The sequence below is a fragment of the Gorilla gorilla genome, chromosome 21, assembly GCF_029281585.2.
Source record: "Gorilla gorilla gorilla isolate KB3781 chromosome 21, NHGRI_mGorGor1-v2.1_pri, whole genome shotgun sequence".
NCBI lineage: Eukaryota > Metazoa > Chordata > Mammalia > Primates > Hominidae > Gorilla > Gorilla gorilla.
Genome location: NC_073245.2, coordinates 22,994,453 through 23,022,084, shown reverse-complemented (window position 1 = coordinate 23,022,084; position 27,632 = coordinate 22,994,453). Strand labels below are relative to the sequence as shown.

General features: G+C 39.1%; 1 protein-coding gene across 3 annotated transcripts in view; it reads right to left on the bottom strand.

Moving 5' to 3' along the window:
• The window catches only part of SPTLC3 (serine palmitoyltransferase long chain base subunit 3), a 158,568-nt gene that overhangs the window by 98,843 nt on the left and 32,093 nt on the right, over positions 1-27,632 (bottom strand). For all 3 annotated transcript variants that reach the window (XM_004061820.5, XM_055373525.2, XM_055373526.2), the window contains one exon: positions 19,555-19,740. In XM_004061820.5, coding sequence (XP_004061868.3) covers positions 19,555-19,740 — 186 coding nt within the window. The remainder of the gene's footprint in view (positions 1-19,554; positions 19,741-27,632) is intronic.

The following is a 27,632-nucleotide window of genomic DNA, read 5'->3' as shown; positions in this document are numbered from 1 at the left end:
GAGTGAAGAGCTATAACAAGCTGACATTCAAGGTGAGGGTAGATCCCTTCATCCTCTTTCTACTGGGCTAATAAATAAGAAGTGATAATATTGGCCACAGGACAAACGTTTGTGGCGGGCAACAGGAAGAAGAGGGAAGAGCAATGCCCCAATGTAGAGAAATGCAGAGCCCACATAACAAGAAGACAATCTACTGGCCCTGGAAACTCATCCTGTTCCACTTCTACAGTCACTCAAGATAGGTGAACATGAATATATATATATATCTATATACACACACACACATATATATACATATATGTATGTAGAAGTGACATTTTTATATAAACATAACAGAACAATGCGCCCATTTAAAGGATAAACAGTTCAAAAAATAATGACCATGACAAAAAGGCAAATTAATAAGCTAGAATATATTGATGATTTTTTTCATAAGACAGTGAAAAGGACAAAGAAAAGAAAATACAAAGGGAAAGTCAAGAGATATATATAGGGCAGATTCAGAAGAACAAACATCTCTCTAATATACATGGCAAGATTGAAAGAAGGAGATTAATGAGGAAAGGAAGAGAAGGAGGAGGGAAAGAAGGCAAAGTGTAAGAAGGAAGAGAAGGGAGAAATTTCTAGAGATGAGGAAAGATTTGAATTTTAAGATATAAAGAGTTCATCAGGTACTTATTAAAGCAAATAAAGTTTCACACTTCACAGAAGAAAATAATCAGATTGCTTAAAACTTGAACTTAAAATTCTGTACTCTTCCAAGTCAGCAACCAAATAAAAACAAATACACACATTTTTCAGTATATACAAGGAGTCATAAGGTTAACACCCACAGGCTTTTTCTGTAATAATTGAGAATGCACTACCTGATTTTGAAATATACTACAAAGGTACAGTAATCAAAACAGCATGGTACTGGCATAGAAATAGACACATAGGCCAATGGAACAGAATAGAGAGCCCAGGAATAAATTCATGCATTCACACTAATGGATCTTTGACAAAGGAGCCAAAAACACACAATGGGGAAAGGAGACCCTTTTCAATACATGGTGTTGGAAAAATTGGATATACATATGCAGAATAATGAAATTGGATTATTTTCTCATACTATATATAAAAATGCACTCAAAATGGATTAAATACTTAAATGTAAGACCTGAAACTGTAACACTATTAGAAAGAAACACTACTGCATATGATCTCACTTACATGTGAAATCTAAAAACGTTGAAATCATAGCAGCAGAGTAGAATGGTGGTTGCCAGGCCTGGGGGCATGGTGAAAATAGGGGGATACTGGTCAAAGGGTACAACGTTTCAATTATGTAGTACGCATAAGTTTTGGAGACCTAATGTACAGCATGGTGACTATAGTTAATAATATATTGTATACTTGAAATTAATCAGAAAGTAGATCCTAAATGTTCTCACCAAAAAAAGGAAGGAAGAAAAAGGTAACTATGTGAAACTATTAGAAAGAAACTTAGGGAAAAATCTTGACATTGATCTGGGCAGTGAATTTTTTGCTATGATCTCAAAACACAGGCAACAAAAACAAAACAAAACAAAACAAAAAACCAAAAAAATGGAATTGCATCAAACTAAAAAGTTTCTTCACAACAAAGGAAATAATAAACAGAGTGAAGAGGCAACCTACAGAATGGGAGAAAATATTTGCAAACCATATATCTTATAAGGTGTTATTACTCAGAATACATAAGGAATCCAAACAATTCAGTAGCAAAACAAACAAACAAACAAACAAACAAAAACTTGATTAAAAAATGGGCAAGAGACCCAAACAGATATTTCTCAAAAAAGACATACAAATGACCAACAGGTATATTAAAAATAGGTCAGTGTCACAAATCATCAGGGAAATGCAAATGAAAACCACAATGAGAAATCACCTCTTATCTGTGAGAATGGACGTTATTAAAAAGACAACAGATAACAAGTGTTGGCAAGGACATGGAGAAAAGAGAACTCTTGTTCACTGATGGTGGGAAGGTAAATTGATGAAGCCGTTATGAAAAACAATATGGAGGTTCCAAAAAAATTTAAAAATGGAACTACCATATGATCTAGCAATCTCACTTCTCGGTGTATATCCAAAGTAAATGACGTCACTATCTCCAAGAGATATTTGCACTCCTGTGTTTATTGCAGCATTACTCACAATAGACAAGATATGTAAACAACCCAAGTGTCCATCATAGATGAATGGATAAAGAAATATGGTACACATACACAATGGAATACCCTTCAGGCTTAAAAGAGGACACTTGCAACAACATGGATGCACCTGGAGGACTTTATACTAAGGGAAATAAGAAAGACAAATACCATATGATCTCACTTACATGTGAAATCTAAAAACATTGAAATCATAGGAGCAGAGAGTAGAATGGTGGTTGCCAGGCCTGGGGGCATGGTGAAAATAGGGGGATACTTGTCAAAGGGTACAACATTGCAATTATGTAGTATGAATAATTTCTGGAGACCTAATGTACAGCATGGTGACTATAGTTAATAATATATTGTATACTTGAAATTAATAAGAAAGTAGATCCTAAATGTTCTCACCAAAAAAAGGAAGGAAGAAAATGGTAACTATGTGAAATGACGGATATGTTATTAGCTTGATAGTTATAATTATTTCACAATGTATATGTATATCAAAGCATCATATTGTACACTATAAATATTTAGAATTTTTAAAAAGCTTGAAGTTTTTAAAAAAGGAGAAGTAAAAAATGCATATATGTTAAAAGAAAAACAACTGTACTAAGTATAAAAGGAGAAGTATTTAAAATAAAAAATAAAAATAGAAGATATGAATGTAAAACAAATATGGCAGGAATCAGTATAAATATGTAATTACAGTATTATAATACGTTTAACCATATGGAATTGCCAATGTTTGACCTTTTTTTTTTTTTTTTTTTTTTGAGACGGAGTCTCGCTCTGTCGCCCAGGCTGGAGTGCAGTGGTGCAATCTCGGCTCACTGCAAGCTCCGCCTCCCGGGTTCACGCCATTCTCCTGCCTCAGCCTCCCGAGTAGCTGGGACTACAGGCGCCCGCCACTGCGCCCGGCTAATTTTTTGTATTTTTAGTAGAGATGGGGTTTCACCGTGGTCTCGATCTCCTGACCTCGTGATCCGCCCACCTCGGACTCCCAAAGTGCTGGGATTACAGGCGTGAGCCACCGCGCCCGGCCAATGTTTGACCATTTTTAACCTATCAAAACAGCAATTTCATATGGTTTAAATAAGTGTTAATAGAATACATTATTAAAATACAACTTTTTTTTGTATTTCAATCTATTTGTTGCTTATAAGAGACATACATTTTCCGGAAATGCTGAAGATAAAAGAAAGAGATGGCTATTGAAGAAAAAAAGGTACATAATAATAGAAGGTAAACTAAAATATAAGGTAAAAAGCATAATAAAAGGAAAAATTCACCAAGAACTATTAGAGCCAAGGACTTTTATGTATCTGATAGTTACACAGAAACACTTTAGGGAAAAAAAAAACTCTAACAAATTTACAATCACAGTGAAAGGCATTAATATACATTTATTTTAAAAAGTTCAGTAGAGAAAAAAGTAAGTTTAGAGGAGTTAAATATGACAATTAATAAGTTTATTGTAATAACAAACCCCAAAGATAATATATGTACAGTTTTTCATGTCACCCATGAAAAATTCCAAGAAATTCCAATGCAACTGTCTGAGACACTGTGAAGGAGTGAATTTATTAAGGTGGTAGCATTTGAGGTTAGAATATAAAAATAACAATTGCTTTGCTATATGTTATCAATAGCTAACTAGAAAATGGTATGGGAAAAAGATAATATTCAAATTATGTCATGATTAAAAATTGTGTCCCGTAAGAGAAAATGGTAAGACTTTTATAAAGAAAATTATAAATTGTTACTAAAGAACATAAGAAATACGTAAAGAAATGGAGAGACAGATTTCTGAACAGGAAGACTGCTATGAAGACATCACATTTGCCAAAGATAACCTATAGATTTAATGAAAATGGCCAGTTTTTTCCAAATTCTATACCTCACAAGCTAATTCTAAAGTATACACAGAAAGAAAATCTTAAAGAATTATCTAAAAACTTGTAGAGTTACCCAAATAATAGGAAAATAGGTCAACATTTCATATAACTGAGTTAAAAATGAACCATTTAGCCGTGCTCTGTGGCTCACACCTGGCCTGTAATCCCAGCACTTGGAGAGGCTGAGGCAGGCGGATCGCTTGAGGTCAGGAGTTTGAGAGTAGCGTGGCCAAGATGGTGAAACCTCGTCTATACTAAAATACAAAAATTAGCCCGGTGCGGTGGCGCGCATGCCTGTAATTTCAGCTACTCGGGGGGTTGAGGCAGGAGAATCGTTCCAACCTAGGAGACAAGATCGCGCAACCTGGGCGACAGAGCAAGACACTGTCTAAAAAAAAAAGAAAAGGAAAAAGAAGAAAAAGAACTATTTAATTAATGATACTGGGGAAATTATTAGAAATATCGTTTAAAAAAATTGGCCAGGTGCGGTGGCTCATGCCTGTAATCCTAGCTACTCGGAAGGCTGAGGCAGGAGAATCACTTGAACCCACAAGGCAGAGGTTGCAGTGAGCCAAAATCGCACCACTGCACTCCAGCCTGGGCGAAAGAGCAAGACTCCATCAAAAAAAAAGAAGAAAAAGAAAAAGAAAAGAAAAGAACTATTTAATTAATGATACTGGAGAAATTATTAGAAATATCTTTAAAAAAATTGATCAGGTGCGGCGGCTCATGCCTGTAATCCCAGCATTTTGGGAGGCTGAGGCGGGCGGATCACTTGAGGCCAGGAGTTCAAAACCAGCCTGGTCAACATGGAGAAAACTCCGTCTCCACTAAACACACACAAATTAAGTGGGTGTGGTGGCGGGCACCTGTAATCCCAGCTACTCTGGTGGCTGAGGCACTAGAATCACTTGAACCCATGGGGAGAAGGTTTGCAGTGAGCTGACAGCACACCACTGCACTCCAGCCTGGGAGACAGAGTGAGACCCTGTCTCAAAAAAAAAAATAAAAATAAAAATAAATAAATAAATAAAATAAAAAAATTTTAAAAAATAGTCCTTTATCTCAGACAACACATAGAAATAAACTAGATGGATGAATAGATTTATGGACCAAATGTTTAAAATAAAAGCCCAAATCACAAAAGTTCTGAATGAAACTGTAGGAACATTTTATAAACACGACTAACACCCCTTCCCAAAGAGAAAAAAAGAAAACTAACATCAAAACTAATAACAACAATGAAAACATAAATGTTTCCACATTTATGTGCGGCTAAATATAATGCAAATAAAGTTAAGAGCCAAGAAACAGAATTGGAGAAATATTTAAAATACACTTAATGGAAAAATTATTGATATAAGAGCACATAGAGTTCCTCTAAATCAATTTTCAAAAAGTTTAATAAAATTATGAGCAAAGGATAGGAAATGCCAGTCTGAGAAGAGTTAAGTGTGAAGAACTAAAAAGTATATTTAAAGAAGTGCACTCATACTATTAATCAGGAAAATGCAAATTAAGACAAAAATAAATAATGTTCACCCATCAGATTAGCAAAACAATTTTTAAATGTTGATAATAATCAATCTACCAAGTGCTGGCAAGGAAGCATGCATTGTTAGATACTGTTCACTGGAGTTGGTCTAGGCAAGCATTTTTGAAAGGCAAATTGGCAGTATGTCTCAGAAGTTAAACTGTGCATGCCTTGGACTCAGAAAGCCACTTCTAGGAATTATCCTAGAATAAATGCATATACTGATCATGGACAAGTTATTTATGAAAATAAAAATGGGAATAAGTATATTATGGCATTCCCATATATGGAGTATCATGGGATATTATGGAATATCGTGCAGCTAGTAAAAGGAATGAAGTAGTTCTGTATTGGCATGTAAATATCTTCAAAGCCAGAGTTAGGGGAAAAAAACAAGTCACACAAGATGTATGATGTGATCCCATAAAGGACAGAGTAAGTACACACGAACATAAGTGTAGTTAAGTGCACAGAAGAGACAGAAAAAATGCGTGCACAAAGATAAAATAGTGCTTGCTTTAGTGCACTAATTCCATAATAAAAAGGAAAAAGACGAAAACATTAGTTTAAGAAGTGGCTTTTCATTCGGGCTTGTCTTAACCCACTCATTCACATACTGGCTTTGTGCAAGTGATATGTGTGTGTGTAAATATATATGTTTCTGTATTATACAAATAAAAATATATATCTTGTACATATATATCTACAAAGAGATGTTGGTCTCTGTTGAGTATTCACTGTGGGAGACTATGATCTGATTTTACCAGTGATCTTATTTAGCAAAATATTTCTCGGCCTTTGGTATTTTGGGGTTGCCTTCTTAGCCTATGGCACATGCTCTGCCAGATACAATTGTGGACAACTTTCACCCCTTCTTGCTTTTTAGCCAGAAGATATTTAGATCCAAGCCTGGTGGGGGAGATGGGGGATTGTGTTGGCCAGTGATTCTGGCTGCATTTAAAGCTATTGGTTTCTTGGTGATAACTGAGTCAAAGAGTGAGATATGCAGATACCCTAGGGAGGGCCATTCCAGGCAGAGGGCTATGTAAGTGGAAATTACCTGAGGCAGGCACGTGTGGGTAGTGTCTGAGGAAGAGCAAGGAGGTCCTAGTATCTGAAGCAGTGCTTGGGAGTGAAGAGGAGGAGAAGGGATGAAGTTAGAGACATAAGAGAGGCTGCGTTCTACAGAGTCTCTGGCAGCTCTGCTTGGAAGGAGATGGGAAGATGTTAAAGGGTTCTGGCCAGACATGTGCTGTGACCTGACTTCGGATTTTAAACATCACATTGCTTGTTAGTGGAGAAGAGACTGTTGGGTTCAAGGGTGGAAGCAGGGTACATCTGAGGTGAGAGGAGATGGTGGTTTGGACAAAGCTTGTAGCAGCAGGGGTGGTAAGAAGAGTCTGATAACAAATACAGTGTATTTGGAACACAGAACTGACAGTATTGGCCTACAGATTTGACTTTGGGTACAAAGGAAAGAGCTGAGTCAAAGCTGACTCAGAGGTTTTGTCCAGAGCACCTGGACTGGTGGAGTTGCCATTTACTTACCTGGAGATTGTGAAAAGAACAGGTTTGGAGGGGAAACTCAACCCACAGTTTTGGATGTGTCAAGGCTGAATGACTGCTGATGACTGTGAGCTAGTGCACAGGTGGCCTCGATAGGAACCCAGACACCTGCCCCATGGTGGCAGGTGGAAGGCCAAGTATATGAGCACAATAGCAGGTAGGTGGTGGAGGGGGCAGGTGGATGGGCTGACCTTTTTCTATTTTCTCAATGAAATAGGAAGTGTGAGACAAAGTAACAAATATTAGAAGCTGTTTTTTCCTCATTTCTGCTTGCCTGAATAATTTCACAAGGCCCCTGACTCTGTGATGATATGCAGCTTTCTAGAAAGATGCTTCGAAGACAAAACAAGGTAGAGCATATGCCCCCCACGTCTCTTCCCTGAGTCACGGTATTCCTCAAAAGATAAATTACTTCAGAATGTCTATTATTATAAAGCCAAAACAATAACAGATGTTGGCAAGATTGTGGAGAGAAAAGGATGCTTATACACTGTTGGTGGGAATTAAATTAGTACAACTTCTATGGAAAACAGTATGGAGATTTCTCAAAGAACTGAAAATAGAATTATCATTTGATCCAGCAATCCCACTACTGCGTATTTACTCGAAGGAAAAGGAATTATTATATCAGAAAGATATATATTTATTGTAGCACCGTTGAAAACAGCAAAGATGTGAAATCAACCTAACAGTCCATCAACAGACAATTGGATAAAGCAAATGTGGTGTGTGCATACACACACACACACACACACACAATGGAATACCATTCAGCCACAAAAAAGAATGAAATTATGTCTTTTGCAGCAACAGGGATGCAATGGTAGGCCGTTATCTTAAGTGAAACAACTCAGACACAGAAAGTCAAATACTACATGTTCTCACTTCTAAGTGGGAGCTAATTAATGCACACACATGGATGTAGAGAGTAAAATAAGAGACACTGGAAAGTTGGAAGGGTGGGAGGGTGGGAGGAGGTAGGGGAATGAGAAATTACTTAATGGGTACAATGCACATTATTCAGGTGATGGTTATACAAAAAGCCCATACTTCACCACTACACAATATATCTATGTAACAAAACTGCATTCTTACCCCTTAAATTCATACAAATAAAAAAAATTAAAAAATAAATAAAGTAGGACAATCCCCCAGATAAATAAATAAATAAATAAATAAATAAATAAATAACTTTAGCTCTTGCCTTCTCCTACACATAAGTTAATGTCTGATGGGGTTAGTGGTTATGCTTCTGTAAACTATAATCAGATGTACTCTTGCACCCAAACTTAGATGCGATTTTGCGTATACTGAATCTTTACTACCTGTATATAAACTGTGAACTGAAATGCTGCATTGGAGCAGTCTGATAGGATCTGTCTAAAGGGCTACTGTGAGGCTCTAGGCTTCAGTCTACAGTCCTCAGGAAGACTGCTAAATAAAAGTAATTTTAATTCTTTAAAAGCTTATTTTTTTTCTGTAGTTGATAGAAGCAAGATTATTAGCTGAAAGTCAGGAGGTACAAGAAATGTTGCAGGTTTGAGGGGAAAGGGGAAAGTACGAAGTTGCCATTTAGAACAGTCAGTGACTAGAGGCCCTAAGTAACAGGGTGATTGGCAGGCAGCACCAAGGGCTATCTTGAGGCTAGTGGTGCTGAATTTGAAGGGCGACCAGTCGGCATGGGGGTGGGTATCAAGATGAGGTCGTTTCAAAGCCCATGGAATTTAAGATGGTTAGAAGAAAGGAAAAGAGAACCTGAAATATAACAGGAGAATGAAAAGATCTTAAAATCAAGGGATTGAGGGCTCCAAGGGTGGAGGTTGTGGGGGTGATAAAAGAGACATTGGAGGCAGTACTGGAGACAGAAAGCTAGTAATGATGAATGTGTGGGGCAGAACAGCTACAATGTGCAGCCAAGGTTGTAAAGCATTGATCTGGTATTATCAGCTGTTGATCTGTAACCGTTAATTGCCAAAGTCTACCACAATAAAGCACAGATGGGCTGAGACCATCTTTCCTGTAAGGGATAGTAGGATAGCTGTGCATGTGAAAGGGGATAGACACCTGGAGGTTTCAAGGGATGGCGCTGCCTGCACCTGAATGCAGGTGGTAGCCAAATTGCAAATTGAGAACCTTTAGAATAGCAGTGCTTCTCAAACTTTAATGTGTATCTGTATCACCTGAGGATCATGATAAACTAAAGATGCTGGGCTGGGTCTGAGAGTTCTAGCAAGCTCTCAGGCAATACTAGCGACGTAACAGTGAAACAGCGAAAGAACTAACACAGCAAATTCCATTTTTGTTTAAGCAGCCTTTACCCATTCCTGCACACAGGCTAGGATAATTTTAGGGCACTGAAATAAAACATAAAAACAGCAGTCATGTAGTTTTTTGAATTTAGCTCTGGGATTAAAGGGGAGATATGTAAACAACTATGTTTTGTTAAAGATTTATAGGAGCATTGTGACCTGGTCAAGGCCAAAATGTTCCATACCTCCACAGACCCTTGCTGGTGCCCAGATGTCCATGGTCTTTGGTCACCTCTTGAATAGAGCCCCTTTGTCTTCCCTCTGCCCTTAACATAGAGACTGAAATTTGTGTTGACGGTTGGTTCTTTGGGACATTAGTTTACCATCTTCTTGGTTTGCTGGGTCTTCGAAATAAGGTCACCTTCCTTGCTCCAACTCCATGTCTCCCAACTTATTGGGAGTCGTGTGATGAGCAGAATGAATCTGGGCTCGGTTACAGAAGGATCAACATGTGGTCTTAGACTAGCAGCATTGGCTTCACCTGGGAGCTTGTTTATAGCTACGGAATCTTGGCCCCACCCAAAACCATTGAAGCAGAATCTGCATTTTAACATGATCCCCAGATAATCTGTGTGCATGATGAAGTTTGAGAAGCATTGCTCTAAAACACTGATTTGCAATTTTGTATGTGGATGAGAATCACTTGGGAAGCTTGTTTGACCAGCCCTACCCTCTGCCCCACCCCCCTGCCCCACCCCCCACTACCAAGGCTGCATCACAAAGCAATTAAATCAGGATATCTGTGGGAAAAGCCTAGGTATTTGTATCTTTTAAAGGTTCTCAGTGATTCCAATGGGTAGCCAAGTCTGCAAAGCACTGGTCTAATATTTCTATCCCATAAGCTGCATACTTATTAATATATTACATTCCTAGAGATACCCCAATGAAACTTTGGGTTTGGATCTATGCAGGTCCAAACAGGAAGACCAGTGCCTGGGCTGTCTGTTTTGGACAAGACCGTATCTCATACCCAGTCACCTTAATGGACCTCATCCTTCAGAAGAAAGTTTCTCTGGGCTAATACTGTTAATGTATCAGGATGTAAAATGTGGATGCAAAATAACAATTTATAATTTATGCAAACATTTAGATATTTGTCCTAAAATTTTCTACAGCTACAGCTTGCTGAACCCACTTTGTTTTTGGTGGGAGTAAAAATCTCTGAAGATGGGCCAGAAATGTCTGTGATTTACTTGTATGGGTACTAGGAAATACCTGGATTTAATGTGAACACAGAATTACCATTGGTGCCATGTTATATCGGATTTTGCAGAACTTGTTTGATATTGGGACCATAGAGACTTGAGAAATGCGGACCTGTAGAATTGGCTGCACTTGAAGTATTTTCTAATCTCTGATGATGCTCGACATTAATTGATTATATTTGCTGACATTCTCTTCTGGATTTTGCAAAGTTGGACTGTTACATCATTGCAAAAATAAATTACCTAGGGACTTTTGAGAACTTGTGGTTCAACTCTAAAGTTGTCTTTTATTAAAACAAAGAGATATTCTTGGCCCAAAACTAAAGAGTCACATTTAAGCAAAATATTAACTTTGCATCTTGTCCTTTTTGTTAAGATCTACTGATTGTTAGTGGAGTCTAACTTGAGCTTTTTAGTGCTGTCTTGGAAGGAGGTTTGGATTTTTCTATTCTTTTCAGTTAATACTCAAGTGATTCAGATAAAGAGGATGATCAGAGCCCTTATGTTTGGGAACCAATTTTAGAATATTTGAGTTGGAAATAAAAAGAAGGAGAAATTAAATAGAGATAAGTTTGGACAACACGTTAATTTGAATGGAAGGCTGTATGAGACAAGTCATCACAGAGAAAGAGAAAATAGTGAAATTGGATTAATAAATTCTTATATTTGATTAAGAAAAGGAAAGAAGAGTAAATGAGTAAAGGTGGATATAAGAACATTCACTTATGATCTTTTAAAAAATCATAATTTTTATTTTCCACCATCACTTCATGAATGCATTCTCTTTTCTGGTGTCATTTTGCCCATGGCTGGCTTGTCATGTGGAGCAGTGTATTCTGCACTCCTAGGAACCAGCTTTTAGAATAGAATAATGCTCATTTCTGCTGAAAAGAATGAAGTGTCACTGGAAATAGGATGTTTCATGTTTTGAGCAAGAGAATTCAAAATGTGCATCAGACAGCTTATTTACAGAAAGCAAGAATACTATCAGATGTAAAGGACTGGGGATGGTATTAAAAGATTAAAGGGAGCCAGGTGCGGTGGCTCATGCCTGTAATCCCAGCACTTTGGGAGGCTGAGGCGGGCAGATAATGAGGTCAGGAGTTCAAGACCAGCCTGGCCAACATAGTGAAACCCTGTCTGTACTAAAAATACAAAAATTAGCCAGGCATAGTGTTGCACGCCTGTAGTCCCATCTACTCGAGAGGCTGAGGCAGGAGAATCACCTGAACCTGGGATGTGGAGGTTGCAGTGAGCCAAGATTGCACCACTGCACTCCATCCTGTTTGACAGAGTGAGACTCTGTCTTAAAAAAAAAAAAAAAAGATTAAGGATGGGCTGGGTGCGGTGGCACTTTGGGAGGCCAAAGTGGATGGATCACTTGAGGTCAGGAGTTTGAGACCAGCCTAGGCAACATGACAAAACCCTGTCTTTACCAAAAATATAAAAAATTAGCCAGGCGTGGTGGCACATGCCTGTGGTCCCAGCCGCTTGGGAAGCTGAGGTGGGAGGATCACTTGAGCCCAGGTGGTGGAGGTTTGCAGTGAGCCAAGATTGCATTACTCTGCCTGGGTGACAGAGTGAGACTCCGTCTCAAAAAAAAAAGTTAAAGCGTCAGTCTATGGACAGGGTTGGGAGATCAAGTCCCATCAGAAAGATAGTGACTGCAGTTAATTAGAACCTGTCACTCTGAAATGCTGTAAGTCTCTAACGGGACTCAAATTGAACAAATAATAAAAGGTATGCCATGTGAAAGGCACATTTATCTACATGAGCCTATTGACTATTGCTCTGGACCTGACAGAGATCAGATAGGATGGAAACCATTTATTTTTGTAAAGAAAGGTAAATCATTAATTTATTTAATGCAATGCATTTCTCCTGTGGGGCGGTTCGAGCAGTTCTTGTAGCAACAGGGACATGTGTTGAAGTGCAGGCTGCCATTTGATGTCCATAGCCCATCGTTCAGAACTGATGCATCCATTCCCCTAGTTGCTAGGAGCATTGGAGGCTTACAGCTCCATGAGGATTGCCTGGGTCTGAAGGGATCTTCCTCCACCAAGATCCCTGGTGGCAGCTTCTATCAATGCAGGAGTCAAAAGATCTAGCCCCCTTCCCCCAGCTCAGATGACTCTTGAAAGGACCTCTCATCTCCAGAACTCCTTGTGGGATTCGTTGAGGCCTTTGCTGGGTCTGCATCATCACAACTCACTTCATCCCCTCTTTCCTCTCCAACTCTCCTCCCTCCTGAGCCATGCCATTTCCTTCTCTGCCTCACAGGTGCTGATCCCAGGAGCACACCCCAATAACCTTCCTGCATTCAGGCCCCCATCCCAGAGTAGGCTTTCTAGGAAACAACTTTTCATGCGTATTTTTTTTCCTGATAAAATGTAAGAAATTGCTTTAGATAAACAAGAAGATTAGACCTGCTAGTTTAATAGAGCAAATACACATTGAAAGGTTAGAAAATAGATTGTAGATCTGAAGCCTAAGCCTTCCAAGAAATGCCACACCTGAGAAATTTACATTTGATTCAGCCTTTGTCCCTGTGCTCTGAAATGTGCTGATTTATTATGCATTAGTTACTTGTACCTGGGGAGCAGGCAGACTGGTGATAAGAGCCTCTAGAACAGTGCAGCTGGTGGGGGTAGGGGCCATGGAGATCACTGTGAGAATGCCCAAGGAGAATTCCCCTTCAAATCCCATTTTCCCAGTTACATTGTCAGCTCTACTAGGACCAGAGAAACCTGCGTCTCTGGAAGCATGCTGAGTTGTCTCCTGCTTGATTTAATTGTTTCTTTATCCTTTATAACTCAAGAACCTTTATGACCTCAAAGCTGTCTGTGACCACCATTTTGCCAACAGAACCATTTCATTGTAATGGATGTGACGTTGCTATCCACATATCTGCCCAAACTAGAACTTGAGATTCCCCTATTTTCCTCCTTCTATCTTATCTTCTGTACACTCAGCCACCAAGACTTATTGATACCTCCTAAATATTCTCTATAATTAATTTCCTTTTCCTTCCATCTGCCTCTTTCCTAGTTCAAGCACAAATAACCTCATTTCTAAACTACTGTTAACTTTTTTTCTTGTCACTTTGCTTTTCGTCTTGAATTGGGACTCTGTCTCTGAAATCTATTAAATTTTCTGAAGTTCTTCACTTTCTTTTCATCCTTTCTCTTTTTTCTCCATGAACTTACCCTGGAAGATCTTGTCTACTTCCCTGGCTTTGATTCCTGTTGACATGCTGAAGATAAACTGAAGATGTTACAGTATCCCACTGAGACTTTTTCCAGAAGTCCAGATCTTTAAGTTTAGCTGCCAGTTCTTCAAACTCAACTTGTAAAAAAATGAGTTGACTACTTTCTCCCTCCAACTGGATCTTGCTTCTCTATTACCCATCTCAGTGAATGACACCACCTTCTGCTACCTGTCATAAACCTGGATGTGGTCTTTGATTTGTCCTTCTCCCTATTTTCCTAGGTCAAATCAACCATCTCTAACTCTACCTCTTAAACATCTCCTGGCCTTTTCTCTTGTCACCACCCCTATTGTCACTACCTTGGTCCCAGGCCAACCATCTCACCTAGATTTTTTTAAACCTGTATATCTGCATCAACCTCTTAATGTCTTTTTTGATCTCTCTGTTGTCTTTCTGCAATCAATTTCTCATAGGGTAGACAGAATTATCTTTCTGTCTACAAGTATGCATTCCTTTGCCTGAAGTCCTTCAATACTTTCCCATTGTTCTTATAATACATGTCCATGGCTTATTAAAAAACCCATTATAGTCTGGCCCCTGCTTGCCTCTCAGCAGTCTTTCTGCCCACATACTCCCACTCTCATTCACAACACTCGGTCATTGGAATTCCGTGGTTCCTTGAATGCACAATGCTTTCTCTAACCTCTGGACCATCTTGCACCATATTCTCTCTTCTTAGAGATTCCTTTTCTCTCTTGATTCACCCTTTGCCTTACTATTTATTCATCAGTGTCTAGATCCCAATTTAACTTTCTCTTTTACCCAGAAGTTTTCATTAAACACCAAATCAGGTTAAACATTTTTCTCCTGGATAATATCCTGAAGAGTGTTTTCCAACTTGGTTCCATTCTCCCTGTCACTTTCAGGTACATCAATCAAATGTAGGTTTGGTCTTTTCACATAGTCCCATATTTCTTGGAGGCTTTGTTCATTCCTTTTTACTCTTTTTTTCCCTAATCTTGTTTTCACGCTTTATTTCATTAAGTTGATCTTCAATCTCTGATATCCTTTCTTCCGCTTGATCAATTTGGCTATTGATACTTGTGTATGCTTCACGAAGTTTTTGTGCTGTGTTTTTCAGCTCCATCAGGTCATTTATGTTCTTCTCTAAACTGGTTATTCTAGTTAGCAATTCGTCTAACCTTTTTCAAGGTTCTTAGCTTCCTTGCATTGGGTTAGAACATGCTTCTTTAGCTTGGAGGAGTTTGTTATTTCCCACCTTCTGAAGCCTACTTCTGTCAATTCATCAAACTCATTCTCTGTCCAGTTTTGTTCCCTTGCTGGCGAGGAGTTGTGATCCTTTGGAGGAGAAGAGGCATTCTGGTTTTCAGCCTTTTTTTTGTGCTGGTTTTTCCTCATCTTTATGGATTTATCGACCTTTGGTCTTCTATGTTGGTGACCTTCGAATGGGGTTTTTGTGTGGACGTCCTTTTTGTTGATGTTGACGCTATTCCTTTCTGTTTTGTTAGTTTTCCTTCTAACAGTCAGGCCCCTCTGCTGCAGGTCTGCTGCAGTTTGCTGGAGGCCCACTCCAGACCCTGTTTGCCTGGGTATCACCAGCGGAGGCTGCAGAACAGGAAATATTCTGCCTGTTCCTTCCTCTGGAAGCTTCATCCCAGAGGGCCACCCACCAGATGCCAGCCGGAGCTCTCCCGTATGAGGTGTCTGTCAACCCCTGCTGGGAGGTGGCTCCCAGTCAGGAGGCATGGGGGTCAGGGATCCACTTGAGGAGCCAGTCTGTCCTTTAGCAGAGCTTGAGCGCTGTGCTGGGAGATATGCTGCTCTCTTCAGAGCCAGCAGGCAAGAATGTTTAAGTCTGCTGAAGCTGCACCTGCAGCTGCCCTTTCCCCCAGGTGCTCTGTCCCAGGGAGAGGGGAGTTCCATCTATAAACCCCTGACTGGGGCTGCTGCCTTTCTTTCCCGAGATGCCAGGCCCAGAGAGGAGGAATCTAGAGTGGCAGTCTGGCTACAGCGGCTTTGAGGAACTGTGGTGTACTCCACCTAATTTGAACTTCCCCACTGCTTTGTTTACATTGTGAGGGGAAAACAGCCTACTCAAGCCTCAGTAATGGTGGATGCCCCTCCTGCTACCGAGCTTGAGTGTCCCAGATTGACTTCAGACTGCTGTGCTGGCAGCAAGAATTTCAAGCCAGTGGATCTTAGCTTGCTGGGCTCCGTGGGGGTGGGATCCGCTGAATTAGACCACTTGGTTCCCTGGCTTCAACCCCCTTTCCAGGGGAGTGAATGGTTCTGTCTCACTAGTGTTCCAGGTGCCACTGGGGTGTGAAAAAAACCAAACAACAACAAAAAAACTCCTGCAGCCAGCTTGGTGTCTGCCTAAACGGCTGCCCAATTTTGTGCTTGAAACCCAGGGTCCTGGTGGTGTAGGCGCCTGAGGGAATCTCCTGGTCTGCGGGCTGTGAAGACTGTGGGAAAAGTGTAGTATCTGGACCAGAATGCACTGTTCCTCGTGGCACAGTCCCTCAGGGCTTCCCTTGGCTAGGGGAGGGAGTTCCCCAACCCCTTGCGCTTCCCAGGTGAGGCAATGCCGCACCCTGCTTCGGCTTGCCCTCTGTGGGCTGCACCAACCGTCTAACCAGTCCCAGTGAGATGAGCCCCGTACCTCAGTTGGAAATGCAGAAATCAAATGCCTTCTACATTGATCTTGCTGGGAGCTGCACACCACAGCTGTTCCTATTCGGCCATCTTGCCAGCCACACTGGTTATTTCCTTTCTTCTGCTGGGTTTGCATTTTCAGACATTTTGATGTAGGAGTTTAGGGCTATGAACTTTCTCTTAGCACTGCCTTAGGTTTTGATAAGTTATGTCATTACTGTCAGTCACTTCGAAGAATTTTTTAATTTCCATGTTGATTTCATTTTTGACCCAGTGCTCATTCAGGAGCAGGTTATTTAATTTCCATGTATTTGCATGGTTTCGAAGGTTCCTTTTGGAGTTGATTTCCAGTTTTATTCCACTGTGGCCTGAGAGAGTGCTTGATATTATTTCAATTTTCCTAAATTTATTGAGTCTCATTTTATGGCCTGTCATATGGTCTATCTTGGAGAAAGTTCCATGTGCTGTTGAACAGAATGTGTATTCTGCGGTTGTTGGATGAAATGTTCTGTATATATCTATTAAGTCCATTTGTTCCAAGGTATAGTTTAAATCCATTGTTTCTTTGTTGACTTTCTCTCTTGATGACCTGTCTAGTGCTGTCAGTGGAGTACTGAAGTCCCTCACTATTATTGTGTTGCTGTCTATCTCATTTCTTAGGTCTGTTAGTAATCATTTTATAAATTTAGGATCTCCAGTGTTAGGTGCATATATGTTTAGGATTGTGATATTTTCCTGTTGGACAAGGCCTTTTACCATTACATAATGTCCCTCTTTGTTCCTTTTAACCACTGTTGCTTTACAGTAGTCTGATATTAGTATAGCTACCCCTGCTCTCTTTTGGTGTTTATTTGCATGAAATGCCTCTTTCCACCCCTTTACTTTAAGTTTATGTGAGTCCTTATGTGTTAAGTGAGTCTCCTGAAGGCAGCAGATAGTTGGTTGGTGAGTTCTTACCCATTCTGTGGTTCTGTATCTTTTAAGTGGATCATTTAGGCCATTTACATTCAATGTTAGTATTGAAATGTGAGGTATCATTACATTCGTCATGCTCATTGTTGTCTGTGTACTTTGGGTTTTTTCTTTTTTGTTTTTGCTTTTTAACTTGTGTGTGTGTGTTTTTTAATAGGTCCCATGTGATTTATGCTTTAAAGAAGCTCTGTTTTCCAGGATTTGTTTCAATATTTAGAGCTCCTTTTATCAGTTCTTGTAGTGGTGGCTTGGTGTGAATTATCTCAGCATTTATTTGTCTGAAGATGACTGTATCTTTCCTTCAAATATGATGCTTAGTTTCGCTGTATACAAAATTCTTGGTTGATAATTATTTTGTTTGAGGGGGCTGAAGATAGGGCCCCAATTCTGTCTTAGCTTGTAGGGTTTCTGCTGAGAAATCTGCTATTAATCTGATAGATTTTTCCTTTATAAGTTACCTGGTGCTTCTGTCTCACAGCTCTTAAAATGGTTTTCCTTTGGATAACCTGATGACAATGTGCCTAGGTGAAGATCTTTTGGTGATGAATTTCCTGGGTGATCTTTGTGCTTCTTGTATTTGGATGTCTAGGTCTCTAGCAAGGCCAGGGAAGTTTTCCTTGATTATTCCCCCAAATATGTTTTCCAGGCTTTTAGAATTCTCTTCTTCCTCAGGAACATTGATTATTCTTAGGTTTGGTTGTTTAACATAATCCCAGACTTCTTGGAGGCTTTGTTCATATTTTCTTATTATTTTTTCTTTGTCTTTGTTGAATTGGGTTAATTTGAAGACCTTGTCTTTAAGCTCTGAATTTTTTTCTTCTACTAGTTCAATTCTATTGCTGAGACTTTCCAGAGCATTTTGCATTTCTAAAAGTGTGTCCAAAGTTTCTTGAATTTTTGATTGTTTTTACTTTAAGCCATCTATCTCCTTGAATATTTCTCTCTTCACTTCTTGTAACATTTTTTGGATTTTCTTGCATTGGGCTTTGCCTTTCTCTGGCCTCTCCCTGATTAGCTTAATAACCTCCTGAATTCTTTTTCAGGTAAATCAGGGATTTCTTCTTGGTTTGGATCTATTGCTGGTGAACTAGTGTGATTTACTGGGAGGTGTTGAAGAGCCTTGTTTTGTCATATTACCAAGGTTGGTTTTCTGGTTCCTTCTCATTTGGGAAAGTCTAGGTCTGAAGACTGTTGTTCAGATTCTTTTGTCCCTCTGGGTGTTCCCTTGATGTATTACTCTCCCCCTTTTCCTATGGATGTGGCTTCCTGTGAGCTGAACTGCAGTGATTGTTGTCTCTTCTGGGTCTCGCCACCCACCGACTCTACCCGGCTCCAAGTTGGTACTGGGGATTGTCTCCACAGAGTCCTGTGATGTGAACCGTCTATGGGTCTCTCAGCAGTGGATACCAGTGCCTGTTCCAGTAGAGGTAGTGGAGGGTGCAGTGACTTCATGAGGGTCCTTAGCTTTAGTGGTTTAATGCTATATTTTTCAGACGCTGTTAAAATTCTTACAATGCCCAAAAAATTGGTTCAAAATATTAATAGTGTCAAAGGTGAGAAATCAGATTTAGATGAAATAAAAATGTCCCAGTTCACTCAAATGCACTTTCCTTTTCAGGATAGAGCATAAATAATACCCAACTTACAACTAGAAGACCAAAGTACAGTCCCACCCAGGAGCACTTGCTTTTATATTTTGATGTTTTTATCTTCAAAATTATAGTTTAATATCTATCTCATGGGGTTGTTACAAAAATTAAATATTACAAGGTATGGGAAAAGCCTTAGTTCGGTATGTGGCAAATAGTAGTTGCCCATGAGATGTTTGTAAAAACAGGTCCATAAGCCCATGGGGAATGGGGTTTAGGAGGTGGAGATGAATGAAATTTGCCCTGAATAGTTCCTGAGCACCTCATGCTTTCTAGGATCTGCACCTGCATCACCACTTCTGAGAACACTTTAGAGAGGAGTAGGCATTGACAAAGATCCAGGGAGGTGCGCATACGTACTTTTTGTTCTTTTCGTTCCACAGCTGCGTTGCATTTTTCTATTCCCCAGTTTCTTAAAAAGTCTCTGAGATAGCCAAACAGGGTTCCAATTCCATATCCCATGTAAGTGAAAACCATAACATGAAGAGGTGCTTCCTCAAACGATTCAACAATGAGCTTATCATAAAAATGTGGCTTCCCATTTTGCTGAAAACACAAAAGAAAATCCAAGGTTAGCATTCTCCTGTTACAGATATACTATGATACTTAAAATTGTGAACTTTCAACCCTTTGAATTCCAAAGGCCATATTTAAGATTGTAAATAAATTAGAAACTGATCATTGAAGAGGGTAATCAAAAATGCAAACTTTATTTTACAAGCCATAGTAACATAATTGATTCAAGCAAAAGTTCTCAACAGAAACTCAAACCATTGGGTGAAGAGTTAATGAGGAACAGAGTGTTTGCAAGTTGCTAAAGTATGACCCCACAGCTTACTTCCTAATCACAAACTTGGGGTCGTTACTTTAACCATGTGATCAAATTATATCACAAATGTTGGAATAAGCAGCCACTCTACACTCCTGTTATGTGTAATATTCAATACACAGCAAACCTATGAAATATTTAACCTGAACTTAGTCAAGCTCTTATGTTTAACTTCCATTTTACAAGAAATACTAGACTAAAGGAACATGGCAAACGACCTTATGTGAAAACAATCAGATAATCCAGAATGTAGAACTTTCTATACGACAACTGTCCTGGTCTTTTAAAAAAGTCTAATAAAAGAAAAGAAGGGTGGAAGAGAGGACTTAAGGGAGACAAGTAAATCCAGTGTGAGTTCCTTCATCAAATTGTTTTCTTTCTTTAATTTTTGTGTGAAAAACCAGGTGAAAGACAAATTTTGAGCAACTGTGGAAATCCAAATGTGGACCATATATATTTGTAGGTCTCAAAGAACTTGCTTTATGCTTTAATCTGGGTGCTCCTGTATTGGGTGCATATATATTTAGGATAGTTAGCTCTTCTTGTTGCACTGATCCCTTTACAATTATGTAATGCCCTTCTTTGTCTTTTTTGATCTTTGTCAGTTAAAGCCTGTTATTCTTATTAAATTCTTATTAAAGAATTATTAATTGTAGTAGGAAAGATAGAGATATTTTTAGTTACATCACATAATGTTTTAATCTTTGTGATGCATGCTGAAGTATTAAGGGGCAAAGCATTATAATAGCTGTAGTTCTCTTTAAGGTGGTTTGTCAAAATTGCATAAAAACATAAAGCAACTTTGAGAAACGTTAACTCTTGAATCTGGATGGAGAGTATATAGGTGTTCATTATATTATTTTTTTCTACTCTTCTGTATGTCTGAAATTTTTCATAGTGAAAAGTTTAAAAAATTTTCTGTTTTATTTCACTTTTCAGTAGAAAGTAGACTTTTAGCACCAAACCATTCTGATGACTATTTAATTGATTTGCACAGAGTAGCTCCAACAACATCTGGTCAATTGATTAGTAAATACATATTTCTAATGCTAATATTTAATTGTTTTAGTCCTTAATAAATATTTATACATTCATTTATTATTTCATTCAATAAATATAAATCAATCTGCAGATTTCCCATTTCTTAAAGAGATGACACACAAAAAATGTTTTGAATACTTGGAATACATAACTTTTAGTGATTTACAAAAATTGTCAGATCTCTACTAATATTTAATGTACTAATTTAGCTTGTACATATATATGTATTTAGATGTATTTAGAATGATTTATGATATTAAATCATGTACATTTGAAATACTGTTTTGGCGATTCTCCTAGTCTTTGTCATTGTAATCAACACAGTTTTCCAGAGCATATTATCTTCATTCCCTCTACATTATATAAGAAGCTGAATTTTTGGAATCTGTGTGATTTAGTCACTGGAAGTTTTATCCCAAGCCACAAAAATAGATGAAAAGCAAATCAGTCTGGTAGATGAATATTTTAAATCTCTACATTATTATTCTTAAAGAAATTTTAAAAGCCTTTTTATAGGATTTCTAACATTTGAATTCTTAAGTCAAAACATCACAAAATATTATTAAAATGGCTTGCCTCCTTATTTATTTATTATTTCAGGTTACCTCTATAGGTACCCCAAACTAACATAGGTGGATGTTCCTGTCTAGTGTGTCATCCCAAACACTACTTCATGGCATAAGCTAATGAAAATGAAAGAGCATTGGTTAATATGCAGTCTTGAGTAAAAGGTAAATGAGAGGTTATACTCTTGGCTTGTATATAGGGCATTTCTTGCATGCCTTCCCTGAGCAAGCAACATGTTCAGCACTGGGGATTCAAAGATGAACAAGACAGACCCCATTCCTACTCCTCCCTCTAACTATGTCCTTACCCCAGTCATGTAGGTCTGATGGATGGCTGATCTTGCTATGCTATTTTAGTACAAACCTTTGGCTCCTTTCATTGGCTCTGTTCTGCGCTTGAACTTTAGACTACATCGATCTCTACAATTCCAGGTGACTTCCTGGCCCAGTTAAGATCCACCTCCCACATCCTTCTGCATCACAGGGACACAAAATTGGCTTCCTTGCTGGGTTTGTCCAGACTCTAGCAAAAGGGACTCAGAGTCTCATGAAGGAAGACATGTTGGAACTTCTACTGATTAGATATGAAGTCAAGGAAGAGGAAAAAGAAAGCTATCTGCAAGGAGCAGTATAGTAGTGTTGATAAGAAGAAAGAAGGACTTGGAAGGAGGGCTGCTTTTTGGAGAGAAGACATGAGTCTGTATAGAACATGCTAATTTGGGGGTGGTGATTGCCTGCATAAATTCCCAGAGCACTGAGGAATGTAGGAGAAAATAAAGACCCTGACTGAGTCAATTACTACGGGCCACAGTTTAAGTCATGGTTGAAGGTGAATGCGATAAGGTACAAATCATAAAGAGGGAAGAGCAGCAGGCTTGGGACAGAATTTGTGGATACAGTGCTTTTTCCGGTACCACAGCAGAAAAAGGGTGAATAAAGGGAACCCAGTGTGGGTGACCTCAGAACCTTAATTTAACCTGCTTGCAAATTAACCCCTTTGGCTGACTTAGAGAATGGCTAAGTTATGTGGGTGTACATAAAGACAGAAAATGTGAGGACATTCAAGTCCAACCCATGGCAATCAGCAGGTTTTCTCTTTTTCCTTTCCTGGCCCCATCTTCATTTCTGAGCTTCACATGTAACCAAATCAAGTGGTGCTTTTCTCTTGAAATCCATAGGCAGTTTCTGCTTGAATTGGCTCTGAGGCAACCCTGCACTGTACATCACAGATGGTCTACCTAGATGCAAATAAAACCCTCAGTTGGTTGCACAGACTGGGCCTATATGTAACTATTTACTTGCCCCTGTGACTTGTTCTGGAAGAAAGTAATAACACAAAGGAGAAAATTTCAAAAATGTCCGTCAGCCCAAACCAGGATCTATTTTCCTCTCATATAAATAGATGCATTTTTAATTTAATGTCACTTAATTAATTTTATTTGTCAGAGGAAAAATGAGATATCTTCACAGAGAAAAAAGCTATCTGGAAATGTACTGGTCTCCTTGAGAGATAGCTAGTGACTCACTTACTATATTCTTTTACTTATAATTGAAGTCAGTCACACCTCCCAGGAGGAATTCCTCAATCTGTTGTTGGATAGTTATTTTGAAATATAAAATTTCATCCTATCAAAGTAAATGAAGCATAAAATCTTGCTTAATAAGTTTGCATTTATTAAGCACTTGTTATTATTGCAGATAAGCATTGTTATTTGTAATACACTTTGGCTTTTTCTACCTTTTCTTTCGCAGCCTTAAAAATAAACAGACCCTGAGCCACATTGCCTACAGTATCTAGTCGTTTGGGATGCTGTGACATCCCGGGGTTTGTTTACTTCCTGCGCTTCTGTCATATCTGGAAATAAACTGGGTGCTGGAATATGCAGGGAGCCCTTTACAGACAATTACTCTTCTGTTCAATAGGTAGCTCTTTTACTGGCTGTCCTAGGCTAACATTAGAGGAGATATGTAATCAATAAATACAGTATGTTTTCCCCAGAATTGATAGTGCAGTAGGATGTGTGTGTGTGTGTGTGTGTGGTGGGGACACAAATGACCATAATGTAGAGCAAAATGTGAATGTCAAAGGATGATGCAAATGAAGGGACCACATCACACTGGGTGATCAGGAGTGATTCTTGAGGAGGTTGAACTGGAGTCTGGTGTTGCTGGGTTGTCGAGCGTAACAATGAAGATGATTTGCTCAGGGGTCAGACTTCCCTTTGCTGCCTGTGTGACCCTGTGGAAGTCACTTAATTTTTCGAGGCCTCAAATGTCTCCAGTGCTAAGTGGGGCTAGTAAAGTTCATTTTTGAAAATTAAGTGAGATAGTATATGCAGGTTACCTGCTACAATACAAAAACTCATTAAATGTTACGATTTTTGTTAAATATTCTGAATAGAGATGATAGATGAAAACTATTAGAATGGATAATGCTGCTTTTAGAGACATATTTGAGAAAAAAGAGAAAGACGATATTTTCTCTTGGTCATATATATTGACCAAGGATATATATGGCTTCCTTGCTGGATTTGTCCAGACTCTAGCAAAAGGGACTGAGAGTCTCACGAAGAAAGACATGAGACCAAGGATATACATTGACCTAGGATGTATTGATCAAGAATATAATGTATCAGCTGGGCGCTGTGGCTCATGCCTGTAATCCCAGCACTTTGGGAGGCCGAGGTGGGTGGATCACCTGAGGTCAGGAGTTCAAGACCAGCCTGGCCAACAAGGTGAAACTCTGTCTCTACTAAAAAATACAAAAATTAGCCAGGTGTGGTGGCAGGCACCTGTAATCCCAGCTACTCAGGAGGCTGAGGCAGGGGGATTTGCTTGAACCCAGGAGGCAGAGGTTGAAGTGAGCCAAGATTGCATCACTGCACTCCAGTCTGGGCAACAGAGCAAGACTCCATCTCAAAAAAAAAAAAAAAAAAAAGAAACAAGAAAAAAGAATATAATGTATCAATACCTAGGGAGAAGAGGGAGAATGAGGGTCCTCTAAGGAGACAGCAAGTGGGAGTGGGAGGAAGAGGTGAGGGACTGAAGAGTGACACTAAGTTGAGATACTGAAGTTCAACAAGACCATTGTATATGGGGACTCTCACAAGAAAACTTGAGTAAGTAATCTTATCAACCTATTATCCCTGCAATTTTATCAGACTGCAGGGACTTAAGGAGAGAGAGAATGTGAAGGCAATGGGACAGGGAGCTGAGATGACTTATTAAAGAAGTATAGTGGTAGGGAAGAGGACAGAGAGAAGGTGGTGACTTCGGTTACTAATAGTGAGGGGAGTTGCTTATTTTGCAATAAAGACTGAGTGTATATAGGAGCTTAGAAAAATATTTAATAGATTAAGCATAATTGTAGATAAAGGTAAGAGACAGTATAATTCCTGGAACACGACCCCTTGAGGGATACAGGATGAAGAGCACATGTGATTGTCCTGGCCACAGGGACGCAGACTATCTCAGTAGCACCTTGAAAAATGTGTGATGCAGTCACTTCTTGTGCTCTAGCTTTTTAGGGTATGATACAAAAGGATGAGCAAATCTAAAACCAACTTAATGCTGCCAATTCACCATCCATTCACAAACAGACTTTTGTTTTCAGAGTGAGGCAGCCCATGCAACATGACACATTCCATTACACTGCTAGGTTAGTCCTTGAAAAGAAAAGTCAGGGTGAGAATGAGGAGGAAGAGGAGGCTTTCAGGCCTTAGTTGATCTACAAGGGCAGGAAGGTTGGGGATAAGATTGGCTCAGGGAGGATGAAATGGCAAAGGAAATCTAGAGCACTGGAGCTAACGAGAGGGCCATGTTCCTTTCTGAAATGGAATGTATTTGGGGTTTTCCACATCATGATCAAGATTGGCATAGATCCTTCTCTGAGGGAGAACACAAACTTCCAAGGATATTGGTGTTTAAGAATAAGTCTCTGCCTACATTGTAGCAGTTAGGTTTTGCGTAGGGAAACAGAACCACTGTGAGTGTTATAGAATAAGAGATTTACTTTAAACATTATATGGTGTTCAAACATAGGAGCCTGGTTAAAAATCTATGGAAGGTAGACTGTTTCCCTGCTGGTGGCATAAAGAGCCTCAGAGATCATCTTCACAGTAGAAATAAAGCATAACTGGTAAAAATTATAAAAATATAACTTTTTAAAGTATTTGGACATTGTCTTAAGGGCATATAACAAATGAAGAAGTATTTATTGAAGGAAATACACTAAATATCAAAAAGGAACACTGAGAGTCTGTGGCATTGAGCCATGACCTATTCTCTCCCTTTATCTCCCAGTTCAGCAAGTAGAAACGTTCTACTTTGAGCAGGTGGCCAAGAAGATGAGGCTTCCTGTCCCCTGCTTCAGGCAAGGGTTATGGTATTTCTTTGAGAGGGGCAAGCTACCATCATTTCTTATCACTCTCAGTTCTGTTTTGCAGAGGCTAAATTCTGTGCAAGTGTGGCTGAGAGGTTGAGGGTTTACTTCCTCTAATGAACACCCACTCGTAGGGTAGAGACTGTATATCAGACATGGCATGCTGAGAATACTGGGGCCCCAATTACCCTTACTCCAGCACACTAGCAGGATAGAGGTTCCATGGTGGAAGAGGAAAGCCAAGAAAATCAGAAGGTATTGCCCCACCTAGAGCTACTATCCTTTCCCTAGCTCTGAAGCAGTGATTCATTGGCTTTGCCCAGTGGGAGAGAGAGCTCCAGAGCATTCCCCAAGATAACTTATTTTATTTGGTACAAAGAGTAGGGAAGTTCAAGATTAAAGGGTGCTCTGGAAAACAGTGGAGATTCTGGTGGCAAGCACTTTAGAAGAGACTGGTAACTCAGTAAAAGCAACAAGCTAATCTTCATGTAGGTAGTTTAGCCAGAGAGAACCAGGGAAATTGATAGCTATGAAGAGCCCTCTTAAGATCAGAATAAACCTCAAAGGCTAAACATACCAAGGATCATGAATTAATTGGATCAGATTGTGAAGCAATTTATGCCCCAGGGCACTGTCAAAACCAATAGAGCAATCCGGCAGCAAGTAGTGGAGTGGAGACTCACAGTTGGGAGTGATACCAACAGAGGAAGATAGCTTTACAGAGTGACTTGGGAAGGCACAGTCATATAGAAGCTTTCTAAAACCACTGTCACTTCAATGACATGCTGAAGTCTGCACTCTCTAAGGGGCAACCTTAGAGGTTTTACACTGTGAGGTAAATATACTTTATGAAAATAGCTCATCTAAGTCACTAAAAAAATAAGCAAACACAACAAAGACAATCCTCTGGTGGGGGTGGGGGCGGCAGTGATTAGTATTCAGAGTTACTACAATTTATTTAAAATGTTCAGTTTTAAGCCAAAAATATGAGTCATGTAAAGAAACAGAAAAATGTGATCTACATAAGAACAACAGATATTGCTTATGAGAAGGACCAAGATGTTGGACTTAGTAAATACAGCCACGTGGCTATTACAAATATATATAAACAACTAAAGGAAACCATGTTAAAGGAGTAAAAGAAGGTATGATGGCAATGTCTTATCAAATAGAAAATATTTATAAAGAATAGAAATTACAATAAAAAGAACCAAGTGGGAATTCTGAAATCGAAAAGTGTAAGAAACAAAAACTTACTAGAGGGGCTCAATAGCAGATTTAAACTGGAAGACCAAAAAATTAGAAAACTTTAAGATAGAGAAGGGGAATTTATACAATACAAAATACAAACAAACAAAAAAACCAGAGGAAAAAAATGAAGACAAATGAACAAGGCCTCTGAAACATGTGGGATACTGTTGAGTACACCAACATACACACAATATGAGTGTTAGAAAGAGAGGACAGAAAAAGGAACAGAACAAACATTTCAATAAATATTGGCTGAAATCTCCCTAAATTTGATGAAAAACATTAATCATACCTATGGAAGCTTAATGATATCCAATTGAATAAAGGCAAAGAGATCTGTTATCAGACATATTATAGTAAAAATGTTAAG